The sequence below is a fragment of the Microcebus murinus genome, chromosome X (genome assembly GCF_040939455.1).
Source record: "Microcebus murinus isolate Inina chromosome X, M.murinus_Inina_mat1.0, whole genome shotgun sequence".
Classification (NCBI taxonomy): Eukaryota; Metazoa; Chordata; class Mammalia; order Primates; family Cheirogaleidae; genus Microcebus; species Microcebus murinus.
The window spans coordinates 87310031-87327500 of NC_134136.1; the positions used below are offsets into that span (position 1 = coordinate 87310031).

At 37.4% G+C, this 17470-nt stretch overlaps 1 protein-coding gene across 1 annotated transcript in view; it reads right to left on the minus strand.

The window, feature by feature from the left end:
• LOC142865815 (uncharacterized) overlaps positions 1-17470 on the minus strand; it is a 25623-nt gene continuing 8153 nt past the window's right edge. Inside the window, exons 4-5 of the mRNA XM_075999168.1 lie at positions 11663-11778; positions 1-433 (exon numbers count right to left, since the gene is read on the minus strand). Of these exons, the coding sequence (XP_075855283.1) occupies positions 11711-11778 (68 nt within the window). The 3' untranslated portion in view covers positions 1-433; positions 11663-11710. The remainder of the gene's footprint in view (positions 434-11662; positions 11779-17470) is intronic.

Below are 17470 nucleotides of genomic sequence, written 5' to 3' on the forward strand. Positions count from 1 at the left end.
GATGTATGTGATTTTATTCAAATAATTAAAAACAAAGTTGGCAGTCTATCTTCCTGTCAAGAAGAATAAATATCAGACTATAGAGTTGGAAGGAGAAGTGCAAGCGGCTTCCTGCTGCTCCATATTAACTTTGGTCCAATACAAACTTTAGCGTTGACTCTTCACACAAAAAATTCATTTCAAATGATCCTCCTATGTGTTTTTGCAGTGACTCTGTGCAGCAAGAGGACACGAGCCAGAGTTAAGTGTGGAGAAGGGCACTGGACTGAGCCACGCTCCAGCTGTTAGTCTGAGAGCCAAAAATATAGGGTTTGTATAACTGGGCTACTTCTCTGTAGCTGAGTGAAAGACAGGGTTCTAGAACTTTCCTTTCTATCATTATTTTCATCCTGTCCTCATAAGCTCAGGAAGAGAGCCTGGCACATAGTAGGACCTGTATAGATAGAGAAATAGATAGAAAGAAAGAATATAAGTATGTAATACACACATTTTTAAAAATTAATTAAATAAATGTAATGGATATATAATATTCAGTAATGGATTTATTATCTTACAGACTGCCTTTGCAGACTTACTGGATTATAGCAGAAACAGTATCATAACTGAAGGCTCAAGTATCCCCTCTAAATATCATAACATGGCTGTTATGTGTTCTAAATTATTCATTTCCACAGAGTTTCTTTTTAGAGGAGAGTGTAAGTTCCATTTTGTTACTTAATAAAGTGCAAAGATTAGCATGGCCAATTGATAAAAAGTAATAATTGAACTTGATTGACTAAAGGATTTTGCTTCAAAAGCATTTTAGTCATCATTCCTCTATATTTACAGTAATGTATTAAGTTGCTCTTCAATCACTTCCAAAATATTGAATTCAAGATGCACAATGCTTCAATTTTACATCTAAACCATTCTTTTATTATTTAAAGATTACAATAGAAATGAGTCCAATTAGAGACTAGAACTAGTCTTCAGAAAAGTCCTGGAGTTGATTGGACTTCTGGGAGCCATATAAGGTGACAACATGGTATCTATCTACTTTATGCAATGCAGGGAGGGAAATACTACAAAGGTAATCAAATGATTAAGGAGGAATTCAGCTAATTAAAAATGGCATGTTGCTGTGCCAAGTTGGAAGTGTTGGTGAGTGAGTGCTTTGAGCCAACTAAAATGTTCTTTTAGGCATCTTAAATCTCTTTGCCAAAAAAATAATAATTTTATTAAGTCTAATCCCACCAAGCAAGCCAACTTGATGAAGACAGAGAAAGCCTCAATTTTTGAAGAAGGTAGGGATTAGGATAATACAGGCGTCGGCAAATATTTTCTGTAAAGAGCCAGAGAGCAAATATTTTTGGCTTTATAAACCACATGGTCTCTTTCATACCACTCAACTCTGTCATCATAGTGAAAGCAGCCATGGACAATGTGCAAACAAATGGGCATAGTTGTGTTCCAATAAAATTTTGTTTATAAAAGCAGGCAGCAAGCTGGATTTGGCTCCCAGGACATAGTTTGCTGACCCCTGGGATAATATGCACATGGCTCTCTAAAAAAAGACTGAAGCCTAAGGAAAAATGCATATCTCGAGGTCAAATTGAAAATCATAATGTTTTAGAATCCCTTGTATTTTAAAATATGCTTAGCAGTACCTACAATTTGTGTATGGGTCTTATGATATTTACCTTCTAATAGAATTGTTCTTAAATGTTTCTTTTAGGTGCACATCTTTGTATCAAACTGTCTGCATAAAGCTTGGATTCACTTTAAAAAAACAGTCATTCTAAGTATTCCAGGAATAAGGAAGTTAACACGAGAATTAGGGCTTGCATGAATATTGGAATATCTGGGGGAATAGGGTCAAGAAAGTCATCACCAACAATCAGGGAAGCAGACAATGAACATCTCAGCCTAGTGGGTGGTTAACAAAAGCTCAACAGAAAACTGCTCCAGTTTATAAGAAATGTCTCACCAACCATCTCAGTCTTCACCAGCAGAGCAGCTTGTTCTAGAGCACTCCCTGAGCTACAATCACCCCTGAGCATAGTAGTTTCTATTTCACTTTCACCTGAAAAAGACAGCTTAAGTCACTCTCTTTGGCAAACTCTAACTCAGGGCCATATGGGAAAAGTGATAGAAGCTATGTAGCACCCTACTTTTCTTTTGTGTGCCGAAGAGATCTTAGAAGATGACAGTAGTGATGCCCACTCTACAATGGATAATCTGCCACAGTCCACCCCTTTGTCAACACAGCATCCATACACACACCCCTTTTACCTATTTTTAACTTCCAAGTAAAGTAAACATAATGCTTCTGTCCTATTTGATGCAACTAGTCCTCATACATCCAAACTTCACTCATGCTTTGCCACAAAGTCCTATTTGTTATTTCATCCATAACTGATTGGTTTTTATTTGCCTTCTGGTTCTGTCACAATAACTCTTACCATCTTGCAATTTAAATATTGAAATATAGGCTCAACTTACTACTTATATTCTATGATGGAGGAAAGGCAGGCAAATTTTACTAACATTTATAGATATATCCATATCAAAACAAGGAAAAAAGTATGCCTGACTATTACAATCCACATTTCTACAACTGATCAGATGGTCATCATTAATATTTATAACTTTCTTTTATGGGCTGGGTGTGGTGGCTTATGTCTGGAATCCTAGCATTCCAGGAGGCTGAGGCTGGAGGATTGCTCAAGGTCAGGAGTTCAAGACCAGCCTGAGCAAGAGGAAGACCCAATCTCTACTAAAAATAGAATTAGCTGACGTAGTGGCATGCACCTGTAGTCCCAGCTACTTGGGAGGCTGAGGCAGGAGGATTGCTTGAGCCCAGGAGTTTGAGGTTGCTGTGAGCTAGGCTGACATCACGGTACTCTCGCCTAGGTGACAAAGCGAGACTCTATCTCAAAACAAACAAACAAACAAAAACCTTTCTTTTTCAGCTTCTCATGGGGATCACAAACAAGCAGAACACTCAAGTAGGGTCATCAACCACACAGAGCGACAAGTTGAGATCTGTCTCCCTCAAATAATCGCCAGGTGACCACCTAAGCGCAATAGTCCAGCCCAGGTCTCTCCAACTGCAGAGGTACCCAACAAAGAAAAAGGCCTCATCTGCTCTAATCACTCATTTCTTGGCAGCTTCCTGGCTCAAGGGAGGCAAACAGCTTAGAGATAGGAATGCCAAAGAGGGGGGAAGATCCATTCATGCTGCCATGTTCTTATATCCCTACACTCTTCTCATCTCTTACCCCTATATTTTTTCCTTTAAATCTGGTCCCTGGTCCTCTTGACAGGTATAAAATTTAATGTTGCCTTCAACTAATGTAATCTCTTTCACTCACTTGAAATCTAACAGGTTTATATTCTGCATAAACACATTTTCCTTTGTACTGAGGAAAAGCCTATTTCAGGACTTCAAAGTCTAACCCCTCATAGCCAGCCAGTCAGTTCTCAAGGTATGCTGGCGGTCAAGGGCAAGGATAATATGTGCCATCATTCAGTGCAATACCTCCCCCATTCCTAAGAAACCAATAGAGAAAACTTCTCCCTTAATGATAGACTTTTAAAGGTCAAGGGTTAATGAGATTCTTCTTTATTAAAAAATTAAGAAATGGTCAAAATGTTAATATCCTATGAATATGCTTAGTCAATAAAAGCCCCCAAAATATCCAGGTTAGAATACCAGTTTACAAATTCTCTCCCCACCCCACATGCATGTGTACACATGCATGCACACACACACATACACAGTTTTTTTAACCTCAATACAATGAAGATCTGGGGATACCTAGAGTCAAGATCTTTGGAATATCAGAGTAAAGCACCAGGATTTTTGTTTGTATGAGGACTTTCTACAGATCAGTATTCCCCAAATTCTCTTAATGATATGAAACATGACACTTGTTAAAAATACAGCTTCTCAAGTGCCTCCCATGGAAATTCTGACTCAGTGGAAGGGAGTGAACTATAAGCTTCTCTAAAGAAGCTTTGGAAAAAATACAGATTTCTAGGTCCCCAAACCAGACACACTGAATCTGAATTTCTAGGAGTGGTCCCAGGAAACTGTGGTTGTAAAAAGTTCCTTGGGATATTAAAAAAAAAAAAAAAAAAAAAAAAAAAAAACAGAAAATTAGGCAGCTTTGGAGCCTCCTATGAGAAACAGCTAAGATTTCAGGACTGATTACTAGATTCTGAGACTAAGATTCTTAAGCAGAGTCTTAAAGCCAGAATCAACCTCAAGGGGAGGTTGATATGTATTTCTGAGGAGACAGGAAACCACCATGAAGTAAAAAGATGGAGAAAATGCATTGGCCCACTAAGGTTCACTCTCCTTGTTTTTCATCTCCTCTGCTCCTCTCAAGCTGGCTGCAATCCTATCTGAACATTTAAGCAGTTAAGTAGGGTTTTAAAAACTTCCCTTCAATTGATCAGCAAATTATTTCCTATCCCTCAAGATGTTGCTTTCAATTTTTTAAAAAAGACATATGCCACATTTTAACTCTTCATATATTAACAATTTTTCAAATTTCAGAAAATTTGCAAGCATAGCAAAATAAACACCCATTTACTTAAATTCACCAATTACTATTGTTTTGCCACATTTTTTTTTGCTTGCTCTCTCTCTCTCTCTGAACTATTTAAGAGTAAGCTAAGGCTGACCTCACAGCACTCCACCCCTAAATACTTCAGCATACATCTTTCATGAACAGGATATTATCCTATAATTCTACTAAACCACAATACCATTATCACATTGAGAAATTTAATATTCATAAAATAGTATTATTTAATGTTATTTAAATATTTGATGTTATTTAAATGTTAAATGTTTACATCTTACTTAACATTATTTACAGTCCATATTCATTCTCCATTTTCACCAAATCATGTCCTTCATAGGTGCTTTTTTAAATCATCCAGGATCCAATAAAGGATTACCTATCACATTTAGTACACCAGGAGAAAGAATCTTAGAGACCATCTTAGTATTCTTCCCATCACAAATGAGCTTATTTCTCCTTGGTATACTCTTTGCTATGAAATCTACATTGTCTGATATTAATATGGCCATTATAGCTTTCTTTTGAGTAATATATTTTTCTATCCATTTACTTTTACTTATTTGCATCTTTATATTTAAAGTTAGCTAGCTATAGGTAGCACATAGTTGAATCTTGCTTTTTTATCCAATTTGACAATCTCTGATTTTTGATTAGAGTGTTTAGATCATTTCCATTTAATGTGATTATTAATATGGTTAGGCTTAAGCATATCATCTTGTTATTTGTTTTCTATTTGTCCAATCTGTTCTTTTTCTCTTTTTCCTCTTCCTTTGCCAGTTTTTCAATTAATTATTTGTTTTGATTCTATTTTATCTCCTTTGTTGGCTTATTCATAAAACCATGTGCTTTGTTATTTTGGTGACTGCTTTAGGATTCATAGTGCACATCTCCAACTTTTCAGTTTAACTTCAAGTAGTATTATACCATTTCTTTTATAAGTAGCTTTCAATAGTATATTTCCATTTCTCCCCTCCAAATCTTTGTGCTATTGTCATACATTTACTTTTACTTGTGTTATAGTACCCATATGACATTGTTACTCTTTGTTTAAGCATTCAATTATCTTTCAAATTGACATAAATAGTAAAAAAAAGGTATATATTTATTCCATATAGTGATAATTTCCAGTTTTTTCCCTTTATGTAGATATATTGCATTTGGTATCAATTTCATTTTTACTGAAATATTTTCTTTAACTTTTCTCATACTGTGGGGCTATTGGTGATAAATTCTTTCACCCTGTGGCTGTCTGATAAAGTGCTTCATCATTATTTTTGAAAAATATTCTCACTGGGTATAAAATTCTAGGTTCAGTTTTTTTGGTTCCCCCCACCCCCAGTACTTTAAAGATACTAATTCACTGTCTTCTTGATTACATTGTTTCCAGCGAAAAATCTGCTGCTATCTTTATCTTTGTTCTTCTGCATGTACTGTGTCTTTATGTATCTGGATGTTCTTATGACTTTTTCTTTATCATAGGTTTATGTCAATTTTATAATGATGTGTATTAGTGTCATTTTCTTCATGTTTCTTATGTCTAGGGTTTATTGACCCACTTAGATATGTGGGTATATAGTTTCATCAAAATTGAAAACATTTTGGCCATTTTTGTTGAAATGTTTTCCTATAATTTCTCCTCCCCCTTCAAGGACCCCAACTGCACATATATTTTAGCTTGTGTGAAGTTATTACACAAGTAATTGGTGTGTTGTTCATTTACAATTTTTTTCTCTCTGTTTTATTTTGGATAGTTTCTATTGCTATGTCTTCACATTCACTAATCTTTTCTTCTACAATGTCTACTTTGCCATTATTTCTATATAGTATATTTTTTGTCTCCAACGTTGTAGCTTTAATCTCTAAAAGTTTGAATTGGATCTTTTCTATATATTCCATGATTCTACTTAATTTTTTGATCCTTTTGGGTCTTGCTCTTAAGGTTTATTAGGTGGGGCCAGAGCAGTGTTTAGTTTAGGGCTAATTATTACTCTACTACTGAGGCAAGATCCTTCTGAGTATCCTACCTAATGCCCCATGAATGATGAGGTTTTCTAATTCTTGCTGGTGGAACAGGCACTATTCTCATCCCTGTGTGAGTGCTGAATATTGCTCCTGTCAATCTTTTCAGGTGATTCTTTCTCTGGTCCTGGGTAGCTTCCTCACATGCACATACCAGTCAGTACTGTGCTGGATATTCTACAAATATCCAGAGTTCTGTCTCTGTGCAGGTCTCCTTTGGTACTCTTTCCTGTGAATTCTAGCCTTCCTGTTCTCCCTGGATTCTCAGCTCCATCTCCTTAATTCAAGGATTTCATCAAGCTCCACCTAGGTATCCCTCTCCCCCTGCATGGTAGCCTGAAAACTCTCTTAAGGCAGCAAGCTTGGGAAATCACAGGGCTCACGTCATTTGTTTCCCATCTCTCAAGGACTACTGTGGTTCATTGTCTGATATTAGTGTCTGGAAAACCATTGCTTCAAATATTTTGTGCAGTTTTTGGTTGTTTCTGGTAAAAGGGTAAGTCTAATTCCTGTTATTCCATACTAGTCTGAAGTACAAGTCCGTAATTTTTGGTTTTGCTCTGTTTGTTGTATTTTTAAACAATAAACAAACTAGGTCTCCTGAGGGCCTTCACTATGAAACATTGTTTTAATCTACTTTATATTACCCCCTATTTTTTAAAAACATGCCAATAAACACATTTAAAAGTATCTATTAGTCAGAATTTTCAGTAAGTTAGTTGGTTCTTTCCTTAATTAGTTAGAATAGTAAAGTTTTTCTGTAATATAGCACACAAAAGCCATGCTGATTTGGAAATGATATCATCATAAAACTACAGTCATATACAAATAAATCATAGATTAGTTTCAAGTACTAAACATTTTAGACATTTATTAAAGAATTGGGACACTGTAAATCAGCTCAATATTCAGAATCCCCAGAGTCAACATTCTAGTTCCCACATGGTTTTTGGTGTCTGTCCATTTAGAACACAGGCTGAGTTCACTATAAACAGCTTCAAACTGAAAAGCTGGGAGCTAAGTAGACTCCAGCCTTTGTAGTTCTTTGCTTCTCAGCTTTCTTCCCTCAAGCCTCTTCAGGTCACTGCTGCCAAAGTCAATCCCTTTCCTTCATTTTTTAGCCCAAGATCATATCTTGTTCAGGGTCTATCTTTCACATAACTTCCTAACTCTGAGTTTCTTTCATCCAACACTGATTGTGGTCTGGTTTGCTTGCAAAGAATGCATCATTCATCTATTATAAGCATGTATGTAAATGTATACAAAGCAAAAAAGGTCCTTGATAGGACAAATATAATTGAAACTTTTACCACCATAATAAAACTTTTTATATAATAAACATTTTTCATTCTCAAATACTGACCCCATTTATTTTAAGCAATGTTGAATACACACACACACACACACACACATACATACACAGAGAATTTTATAGGACAGATCAAAATGGCTTCCAGTTAGTGTACGAGAGTGGGTTTAAGTATCAGAACAACCTGGATTCCAGTTTTGCTCTGCCCTTACTGTGATTTCTTTATCGTGTTATTTAATATCTTCTAAGCATCAATTTCCTCATTAGTAAAATTTGAACAATTATAATTTTATTAAGAAAAATTATCCAAACTTTGAATAATGTGAAACAGGTGTGACATCACATTTCAAAATCTTACCAGGGTACTAACTGGCCTATCTAAGAGTTATTTAATTATCTAGGGAATGTACATGTATTTGACTTTCCATTTTCCTTTTGATTAAAATTCAGATGCTCTGAAGTTACATTAATTCATAGATTTCTATCCAGTAGAAAAGATAATCCAAAACGCTGTGGTTTTATTGCTCTGAAAGATGTTAACCAGTTTTGAATGTATCTTCAGAATCTTATTCCAACACATTTTTTTCTCAAAATGCCTATAAGCCTCCCAAGTAGCTGGGACCACAGGCGTGCACCACCATATCCAGCTAATTTTCTATTTTTTATACAGACATGAGTCTTGTTACGTTGCTCAGGCTGGTCTCAAACTCCTGGCCTCAAGTGATCCTCCTGCCTCAGCCTCCCAAAGTGCTAGTATTACAGGTATGAGCCACCACACCTGGACTCTTCACATCTTTGAGTGATTTCAATAATTACTGAAGACAATAGTGGTTTCCCTCCCAAAACTTGTCCCCTAAAAAAAACTAAAGGATAATAAAGGGGAAAGCATGACCAATTTCTCCAATTTCATTATGATTCAGGTTGCTGTTTATGCTCAAATAACTTTCTCAGATTATAAACTCTCAAAAAGAACTGAGTCAATTTTAGGTTTTTGGGGTTTGCTTTTTAGAAACTGACAGAGGAGTTAAATCGGCTTTGTCTCAGAGGAACCAATGAATTGAATCAATTGAGTAACTGAATAAATGTTGAAAACAGCACTTCAGAAGCAATTCCTTTCCATACTGATGTCTAAAGAAGAATGAAACAGTATCTATAGAAACACATACAAGTACTGGGGCTCAAAATTTCCACATACAAGGGAATTAAATGGAACTGGCATTTACTCTGCACTGTACACAAAACCAGAGCCTGGGTCATCAAATACTTTGTAAATAGCTTCAAACATTGAAACACAATGCAGGATTATGAACCTACTGATTCATTCTGAAAAGCAAACAAATGAATATAGGAACTTATATCAAAATTAAACATTCAGCTATTGTTCGGTTCAATTCTAGCGAACCAAAGAAGTGTAACTTGAATTTAAAATAAAGACACATAATATATATAGTAGTGAAGTGTTCTTTATATTTGCAGAGCTTACTTATGCTTCTAGGCAAGTTCAGACTTATGTGTACATATATAAATACACAGATGTGTGTATATGTATTACATATATATATATACACACACACATACACACATACACACACATATTTATTCACACACGCACATTTCCTAACCACAAAGGCTTTTTTTTGGTGTTCTGGGTTTTTTTTTATTTCAGCATATTACTAGGGTACAAATGTTTAGGTTACGTATATTGCCCTTGCCACATCCAAGTCAGAGCTTCAAGCGTGTCCATCCCCCAGACAGTGCACACCGCACCCATTACATACATGTGTATATACCCATCCCCACAAAGGCTTATTGTTTTTGTGATGAACCTTTGAAATAAGAGAATAGCACTGAGCAAGTGGAGAAATCAGAGTGGAGGTAGCCCTCATTCGAGATTACTCTAGGTCCTTGTTACTTAAAGGGCGGTCTCTGGCCCAGCAGCATTAGCATCACCTGGGAGCTTGTTAGAAATGCAAGCTCTTAGGCTCCACCCCACAACTCTTGAATCAGAACATAGATTTTTACCAGACTGCCTGATTTATATGCCCCAAATTAAAGTTTGAGAAGCACTGCCCTAGATCTGTGCTATTACCAAAGCTCCTAGACATGTGTATCCAGCCATTGAAATGTGCTCAGTGAGACTGAAAGACTGAACTTTTAAATTTTAATTAGTTAAAATTTTAAAAACCTCATACTCAAGTATTGGAATACTTTTAAATATGCTTAGAACAACTTGGTATGGGAATCTAAATACAGATCAAGTATTTCTGGTAAAAATGCAGCATCCAAATTGAGTGGTACTGTAGGTGTAAAATACACACGAGATTTCAAAGACTTAGCATGAAAAACATTTTCATAAAATGTGTCATTGAAAATTTTATGATTACAGGTTAAAATCATAAAATTTCAGATGTGTTGGGTTAAATTAAATATATTCATAAAATTCATGTGCTTCTCTTTTACATTTTAAAATGTGACTACTAGGAAGTTATAGCTCACATTCAATTTATACTAAACAATGTTTCTTTCAATCCATGATTCTCCGACTATAAAATTACTGGTGCCTGGGTCCCACTCCCAGAGATCCTGATGAAACTGGTATGGATTGGGACAGAGGATTCAAACTTTTAAGCTCTCCCTGGTGATTCCACTGAGCTACCAAAAGTTGAGAATCACTACCTTATGTTAATATAGATTCATCAATCCCAACTGACACATAATGGCCACATAAGGACTTTGAATCTTTTGGGAGCTCCCATCATTCCTCAACTAAAATGTGGAGTTGGTCAAATAGAAGCATTTCTTAAGTAAAGAGTGAAAAGTCATCCCCTCTGATGTTAGTTATCTGGGCTGGAGTTTGGGTGGTATTATTCTCCCTCAACTTCAGGCAGAATCAAACACACTCAACCAGATATATCCAAACATTGAAAATCAACGTTTTTCAATCTCTCCAGAAATTGGTCCTCAACTCTTTTAGCAATTCATTTCCATATCTGATTTAATAGATCTCAGACTTCTGCATATTTAGAATAATCTCCTGGACAGTTTGTTTAAAAACAGATTGCTGGGCCCTAGCAAGTCACAGGAACTCTGTGGTAGGGTGACTGACAATCCTGGTTTGCCTGGGACTGTCTGGGATTTGCTCTTAGCACAGAAAGTCCTACATCCTGGGAACTGCTTGGTCCTGGGAAAACCAGGACAGGTGGTCATCCTAATCCAGGGAAGTGCATTTCTAACAACTAGTCCAGGTGATACATCCAAGCACAGTTTGAGAACCACACCTAAAACACAGGCTCCCAAATGCTTTTTAGTGATGTTTTTTCTACATTAACCACTGCTCTAAGAAAACAGCCACTGAAGTTACACAAATAATCAGTTCAGCCAATAACTGATTGAGAAAATTTTTCTAATCTAAAAATGTCATCAAATTGTTTAAAATTGTATGCAAGAACTATAAAAGAGATTGCCTTGGTAGCCTTGATGGGAACTATTTCATTGTCAGAAATTTAGTAGGCAGAGACCATGGAGGCAAAGTAAATGTGGCATGAAGTCATATCAACACTGAGTTTGAATCACGACTTCTGCCATTTGCTATCTGTGTGACTTTGGAGAAGCTCCTTAATCTCTCTGTGTCTCAGTGTTTTCATCTGTAAAAGATGAATAAATTATACCTACATAATGAGTTAGGTATAAATTAATGATGAGAATGAGAAATAATGCATTGCATCAGACAAATCCCAGTTGAGAGCATTCTACCACATACCTGACCAGCACTTCTCAAAACTACCAAGGTCATCAAGAACAAGGAAAGTCAAGAAACTGTCACAGACAGCAAAGATGAGCCCAAGGAGATATGATGATCAAATGCAATGTGGCATCCTATATGGGATAAGAAAAAAGATATTAGGTAACAGAAAAAAGATATTAGGTAAAAAGTAAGGAAATCTGAATAAATTTTGTATGTTAGTTAATATTAATGTATCAAAATAGTATACTGTTTGTGAAAAATGTACCATACTAATGTAAGATATTAATAAAAGAACAAAATGGGTGTGGGGTGAACAGGAACTCTCTGTATATCTTTGTGACTTTTCTGTAAATTTAAAACTCTTCTGAATTTAAAAGCTTATTACTGAAAAAAGAAACCGCCTAGCATAATAGCACCCAGGCCAGAAGTACACAATTAACAATAGTTGTTACTATTCTTGTGAAGTGTATATTAGAGATGATGCTAACAAGAAGAACATCATCTTGATTCAACATTTTCAGGAAGAAATAGGAGCTTGAAAACCTAGGAGATAAGAGTTGAGGGAAGAAGAAGATGAAGAGGGCATGAACACTGCATGCTTTGCCTGCAGCCAGCCCCAAGCCTGTTACTTCCCTCACATGACCCTGTTGATTTCCCTTCTGGTATTATTCAGATTCTGTAATTATTTTACTCATTCAGTTGTTCTCTGTTCTGAGTGCAACCTCCTCTATCCTTGCCCTAGAATTTAAGCTCCCTGAAAAGGAGAAACCTTGTCTATCTTTGTCACTTCTGTATCTACCATACCCAACACAGAACCTGACACAGTACAGAAACTTTCTCTGAATTTACTGACTGAATGAATGATTCCATTGGTCAAAGGGCAGATGCAAGCACTCTAGACCACAGCTGGAATCCCTTTTATATATGTTTCCTTCTGTTAGCCTCTTCATATTTCCCCACCTCTCAAAAAATTAAAGCAAACAAGCAAATAAACACAAACACTTCTCCACTGACCAAGTAATCTACCTTAGGAGAAAAAAAAAAAAAAAAACCTCAACATTTGGGTCCAGATTTGCTGCCCCATGTAGTAATTTACATTTGAAAATATAGGTGATATAGCTTAAATAGAAATGCCCTAGTAACTACTTGTACTATATGACACCTCATGTTTTCTGCTTAAATTAAGCCTTACAAAAATTTTGTTAGATAACCAGGGCAGATATTTTTTACCGCCATTATAAAAATAGATATAAAATATGAAATCTTATATAAAATAGATATAAAACATTTATATAAGAAGATTAGTTTTATCTAAAAAGATTTTTATAATAAAAATAAAGAAGGAAGGAATTTAAGGTGGCATGATCATTCACACAACTAATTAATAGGGCATTGTATTAGTCTGCTAGGGCTGCCATAACAAAATCCTACAGATGGGGTGGTTTAAAAAACAGAAATGTATCTTCTCACAGTTTTGGGGGCCAGAAGTCTAAGATCAGGTACAAGTGAGGTTGGTTTCTGATGAGGCCTCTCTCTTCAGCTGTGTTCTCACAATGCCTTTCTCTATGCAGGAAGAGAGAACGCGCATACAAAGAGCACAAGCTCTGGTGTGTATTTGTCTTATAAGGACACCAGTCCTATTGGCTTAGGGCCCCACTCTTAATGACTTTATTTAACGTCTCCTGGAGGTTAAAGCACCTCCTTAAAGGCCCTATCTCTAAATACAGTCTCATTAAGAGTGAGGCCTCCAACATATGAATTTGGGAGGCGCACAATTCAATCCATCACAGGAATGTTCTCTGATAAGGGGCGGGAGGTTGAACAGGATGAGTAGGGAGAAGCTAACACTAATTGAACAGGGAGGAACTAGCCATTAGACTAGGGCTCAGCAAACTATGGCCTTTGGGCCAAATTCGAGGGCTAACTTCAGTTTGTAAATAAATTTTCATTGGAACATAGCCATATCCATCATTTATATATTGTCCTTGGCTGCTTTTGTGCAGAGTTGAGTGCTTACCCTGGAGACTATGGCCCACAAAGCCCAAAATATTTATTCTCTGGTCCTTCACAGAATAAAAATGCTGACACCTTAATTAGACCAATATATGAGAGTTCATTCCATCCATAAGATAATGCCATAATAATAATTCTTGTCACTGCACCAATGAAGCAGTGGAGGCTCTGAAAGGTGACGTGATACCCACATCCACACAGCCTACAAGGACAGAGCCTGGAGCATGCTTCAAAGGGTGCCCTTTTTAGGCCATCTTACCTCTGGACCTAGGGCTTTTCTCGTAGAACTCAGAATGGTGTGTGGATACAGCTGCCAGGCCTGTGGCCTGGGCAAATTGTCTCATCTGCACAATGGCTTCCCACAATCTTCTCAGCCTTGAAGGTCAAGGACTATTGTCACTCAGACCCGAACATCCCACTGTCACCATTTATGTCTTATCAGTAGTTGACTATAGCTATTTTAGGCCCTCAGTGTCTGAAAATTTTACTTTGTTTCAGTTTACGTTTTACACCGAGGCATGTGTTTTGTATGTCTAGGATTTACATAGAAAACAGATCATTCACATTAAGGGAGCCTTGCAAATAATTATGTAAACCTTAAGGTTTCCAGGGATAATTTTGGGACTTTTAGTACCAAATGTGATTGTTAGTCCTTTTCTTTTCAGCTTTCAATATTGAACTTATGGTGCTTTCCTTATAGTAGGAATAAAAGAGGCATGTGATTACAACACAGGTTCCTTTTTTATGGGCATTTGTCAATAGAAAACAGTTCCAAGATCCTCTTTGAATTAGTAGAGGCATTTCCCAAATTATGCACCTAAGAATCCAGAGTGTTTTCATTAGGTCTATGGTAGAATCTAAGGAAACAAAACTGCCATTGGGATTAATTTTACTATTGGCTAGGAGATCACTTACTGTTATTCTGCTTGATGAGTTTCCTGTCCACAAAGACAAATTATTGCCTATAGATTCATAATGCTTTAGTCTGCTCAGCATCAATTCCTCTGAGGAATATCCTCTTGACCATTTCCGTTGGTCCTAGATGGGTTGTCAATCACACTGCTCTCCTCCACCAAACACAGTAATTGATCCAGAGGAGAGAATGTGACCCAATCAGAGCAAATTCCTCAGAATGCCCAAAAAGTTAGGAGAGAGGCCTTCATAAAGAGTGGCAATGGGCTAAGAGATGAAGGCAGAGTACCTGGATTCAGCCCTTTCCCAGGCTCTACCCACCCCTGGATTTCCTAGGGATGCGAACCAAAAATTTCTTTTTCTGTTTAAACTAACTCAAACTGGACTCTTCACTCAAAATCCAAAATGTCCTAACATAAGATACATCCAACTTTTCTGAATGTCCCTCAGAAACATGTGTTAGCAGCTTCAAGAGGGCACATGGCACTAAACATTGAGATTCATGGGGCCTCATCCTAGCTACAATCCTAGGGCACCCCGGTCATCCCTATACCAGGTTAGAGAGCTTTAGAAATGGAGAGCCTACCGGACAAGGTATGCAACATAATTTCTTAGATCTGTTTATGCCTTCTCTTTTGCACCAAAGTGCATTCTGGACTTGCTTCTTTAAGTTCCACATCTCCCTGTCCTTTGCCTCTTCTTGGAGTGGAAGGTGGACAAATTCTTGTGCTGTTGACATTTCATTAGTGGCAATCTTGGGAGAGAAAATAAGACCAAGTAGGACTAATGACTGGACCCCCAACATTGACACTGCTTGATGGAGTGGGCTGACTAAAGTCTGGCACCAGGGTTGGACCCCACCCCTACGAGCAGTCCTGTGCACCACCGAGGGAATCAGGAAGGAGAAATAAAGCCCATAGCACACCATCAAGTGGCTGCAAAATTACTCCTGCAATGAAGATATATTTGTTTCTCCTTTGTTTTCCATGGGATACCTTTCTAAAAGGTAAACCTGTCTAAACTCCCCCTCAATAGATTCTTTAACTGTCACCTGAAGTGTTACCTATGACTCAGTTTCCTAAGATAATCTCTACAACCTACTCTCCCCAGGAAAGGTCCAAACACACCAACCAAAACCGATCCAAATGGCTGAGATGCCTTAATGCTGTTTAAACTGGGCACTTACATGTGTTTGCTGGTAGTGATAAATAAGCACCCTTCTTTGTTGTCTCATTTCTTTGCAGTTTAACTTGGCTTCCTCTGTTTCAGACTGAAGGGAACTGAAGTAAATTCTTAAGACACACAAGGAAGGAAGGCTCTTTGTGCTGAAGGCGGTCCGCCAAGGTGCTAATTCCATCTTTGGTAGGTTTTTCCCAGGACTGTGTTTCTCATCCAGGAATTTCCCTGAGCTCAAAGGTTCACACGTCCAAATTCCAGCTTTGGATAAATAAACCAACTAAAGTGCTCAGTTGCCTCAGGGATTAGCAGAGCAGTTGCTGAACTTCTATCGCCCCCCAGTGGTAATTTCGTAGGTCTTTTTGTTAAGGATTTTCTTACTGCTAAAATTTAGGTTAGTGTTCTCCTTCTCTCCAAAGTTGTTTAAATTTATTTTTTAAATTCTCACACTGAAGACTATGAGGTCTTTGTGTGGAAATGTGTTGGCAATGTCTAATTAATAGCTGGGTCACAGGGTCATAGATGGATAAAATGTTCATGGTTCTCAAAGTAAGAGACTTTTCAGATTTTTCAGTCTGTCTCTATTCTGAGGCTCCATTTTCAGAGAAGGTAAAAATAATCAGCACTAAATCACTAAATCCAGAAAACACTCTCACTGGGTGGCATCAAAATGTCTAGAGAACCAGCTAACTTTGGTTGCATAGAGATGAGAACTCAACCAGCCACAACTATTTAATATCTTCTCTGCAAAACAAAATACGGACTACGTGAGATTCCGAAAATATAAAGCAGAAACTGTGTTGCGAGAGAGAGTATGGATACATATGAAATAGCTAGGGAACACTTTCATAGCATAATAAACTTCCAAATTCATGTAAAATACAGTCAATGATTTTGGTAGCTAGCATAAAATACTTCACCTTGTTTTGTAGAAAAGGAAGATTTGGAATTTAGGAAAGCAAGTCCAGACTGAAGAGACTATCTTCAACTCAAAAAAGGGAAGGTTCTTGCCTCCCCACCCACAGTGGAGTTAGTACTTAAGCTTATTTTTCAGATCATAGTAAATTCCTTTGTTCACCACCTGCCATGCTTCACCTTCACACCTCTTTTAAATTAAAGGCCAGGCATCTTGTAGTCTTTTAAATAATACTAACCCAGCTCTAAACTACATACTAGGCAGTCCTGCAAATGCTAAATCCTGAGTGGAAGTGTGTGTCCTTCTGCTTCCTTTACTCAGATCTTGTCTCCTTTCCAGCCAGCACATTCTCCTTCCCTGGCCACCTCTTCCCTTGCCTTTGGAGGGCAAATGTCACCTAATCTATTTTGTTGAAGAATCCTAAATCTGGCCAAGCATGATGGCTCACACCTGTAATCCTAGCACTTTGGGAGGCAAGGTGGGAGGATTGCTTGAGGTCAGGAGTTCAAGACCAGTCTGAGTGAGAGCAAGACCCCCATCTTGACTAAAAAAAGAAAAATTAGCCAGGTGTGGTGGCACCTGCTTCTAGTCCCAGCTACCTGGGAAGCTGAGGCAGTAGGATCACTTGAGCCCAGGAGTTGGAGGTTGCAGTGAGCTATGATAACACCACTGTACTCTAGCTGGGGAGACTGAGAGAGGCTCTGTCTCAAAAAATAAACAAAAAAAGAATCCTGAATCCAAGTGGTCTGGGGGCCTCAGTAGTAGTGCAAATACACAAACACACACACACACACAAATTAAACACC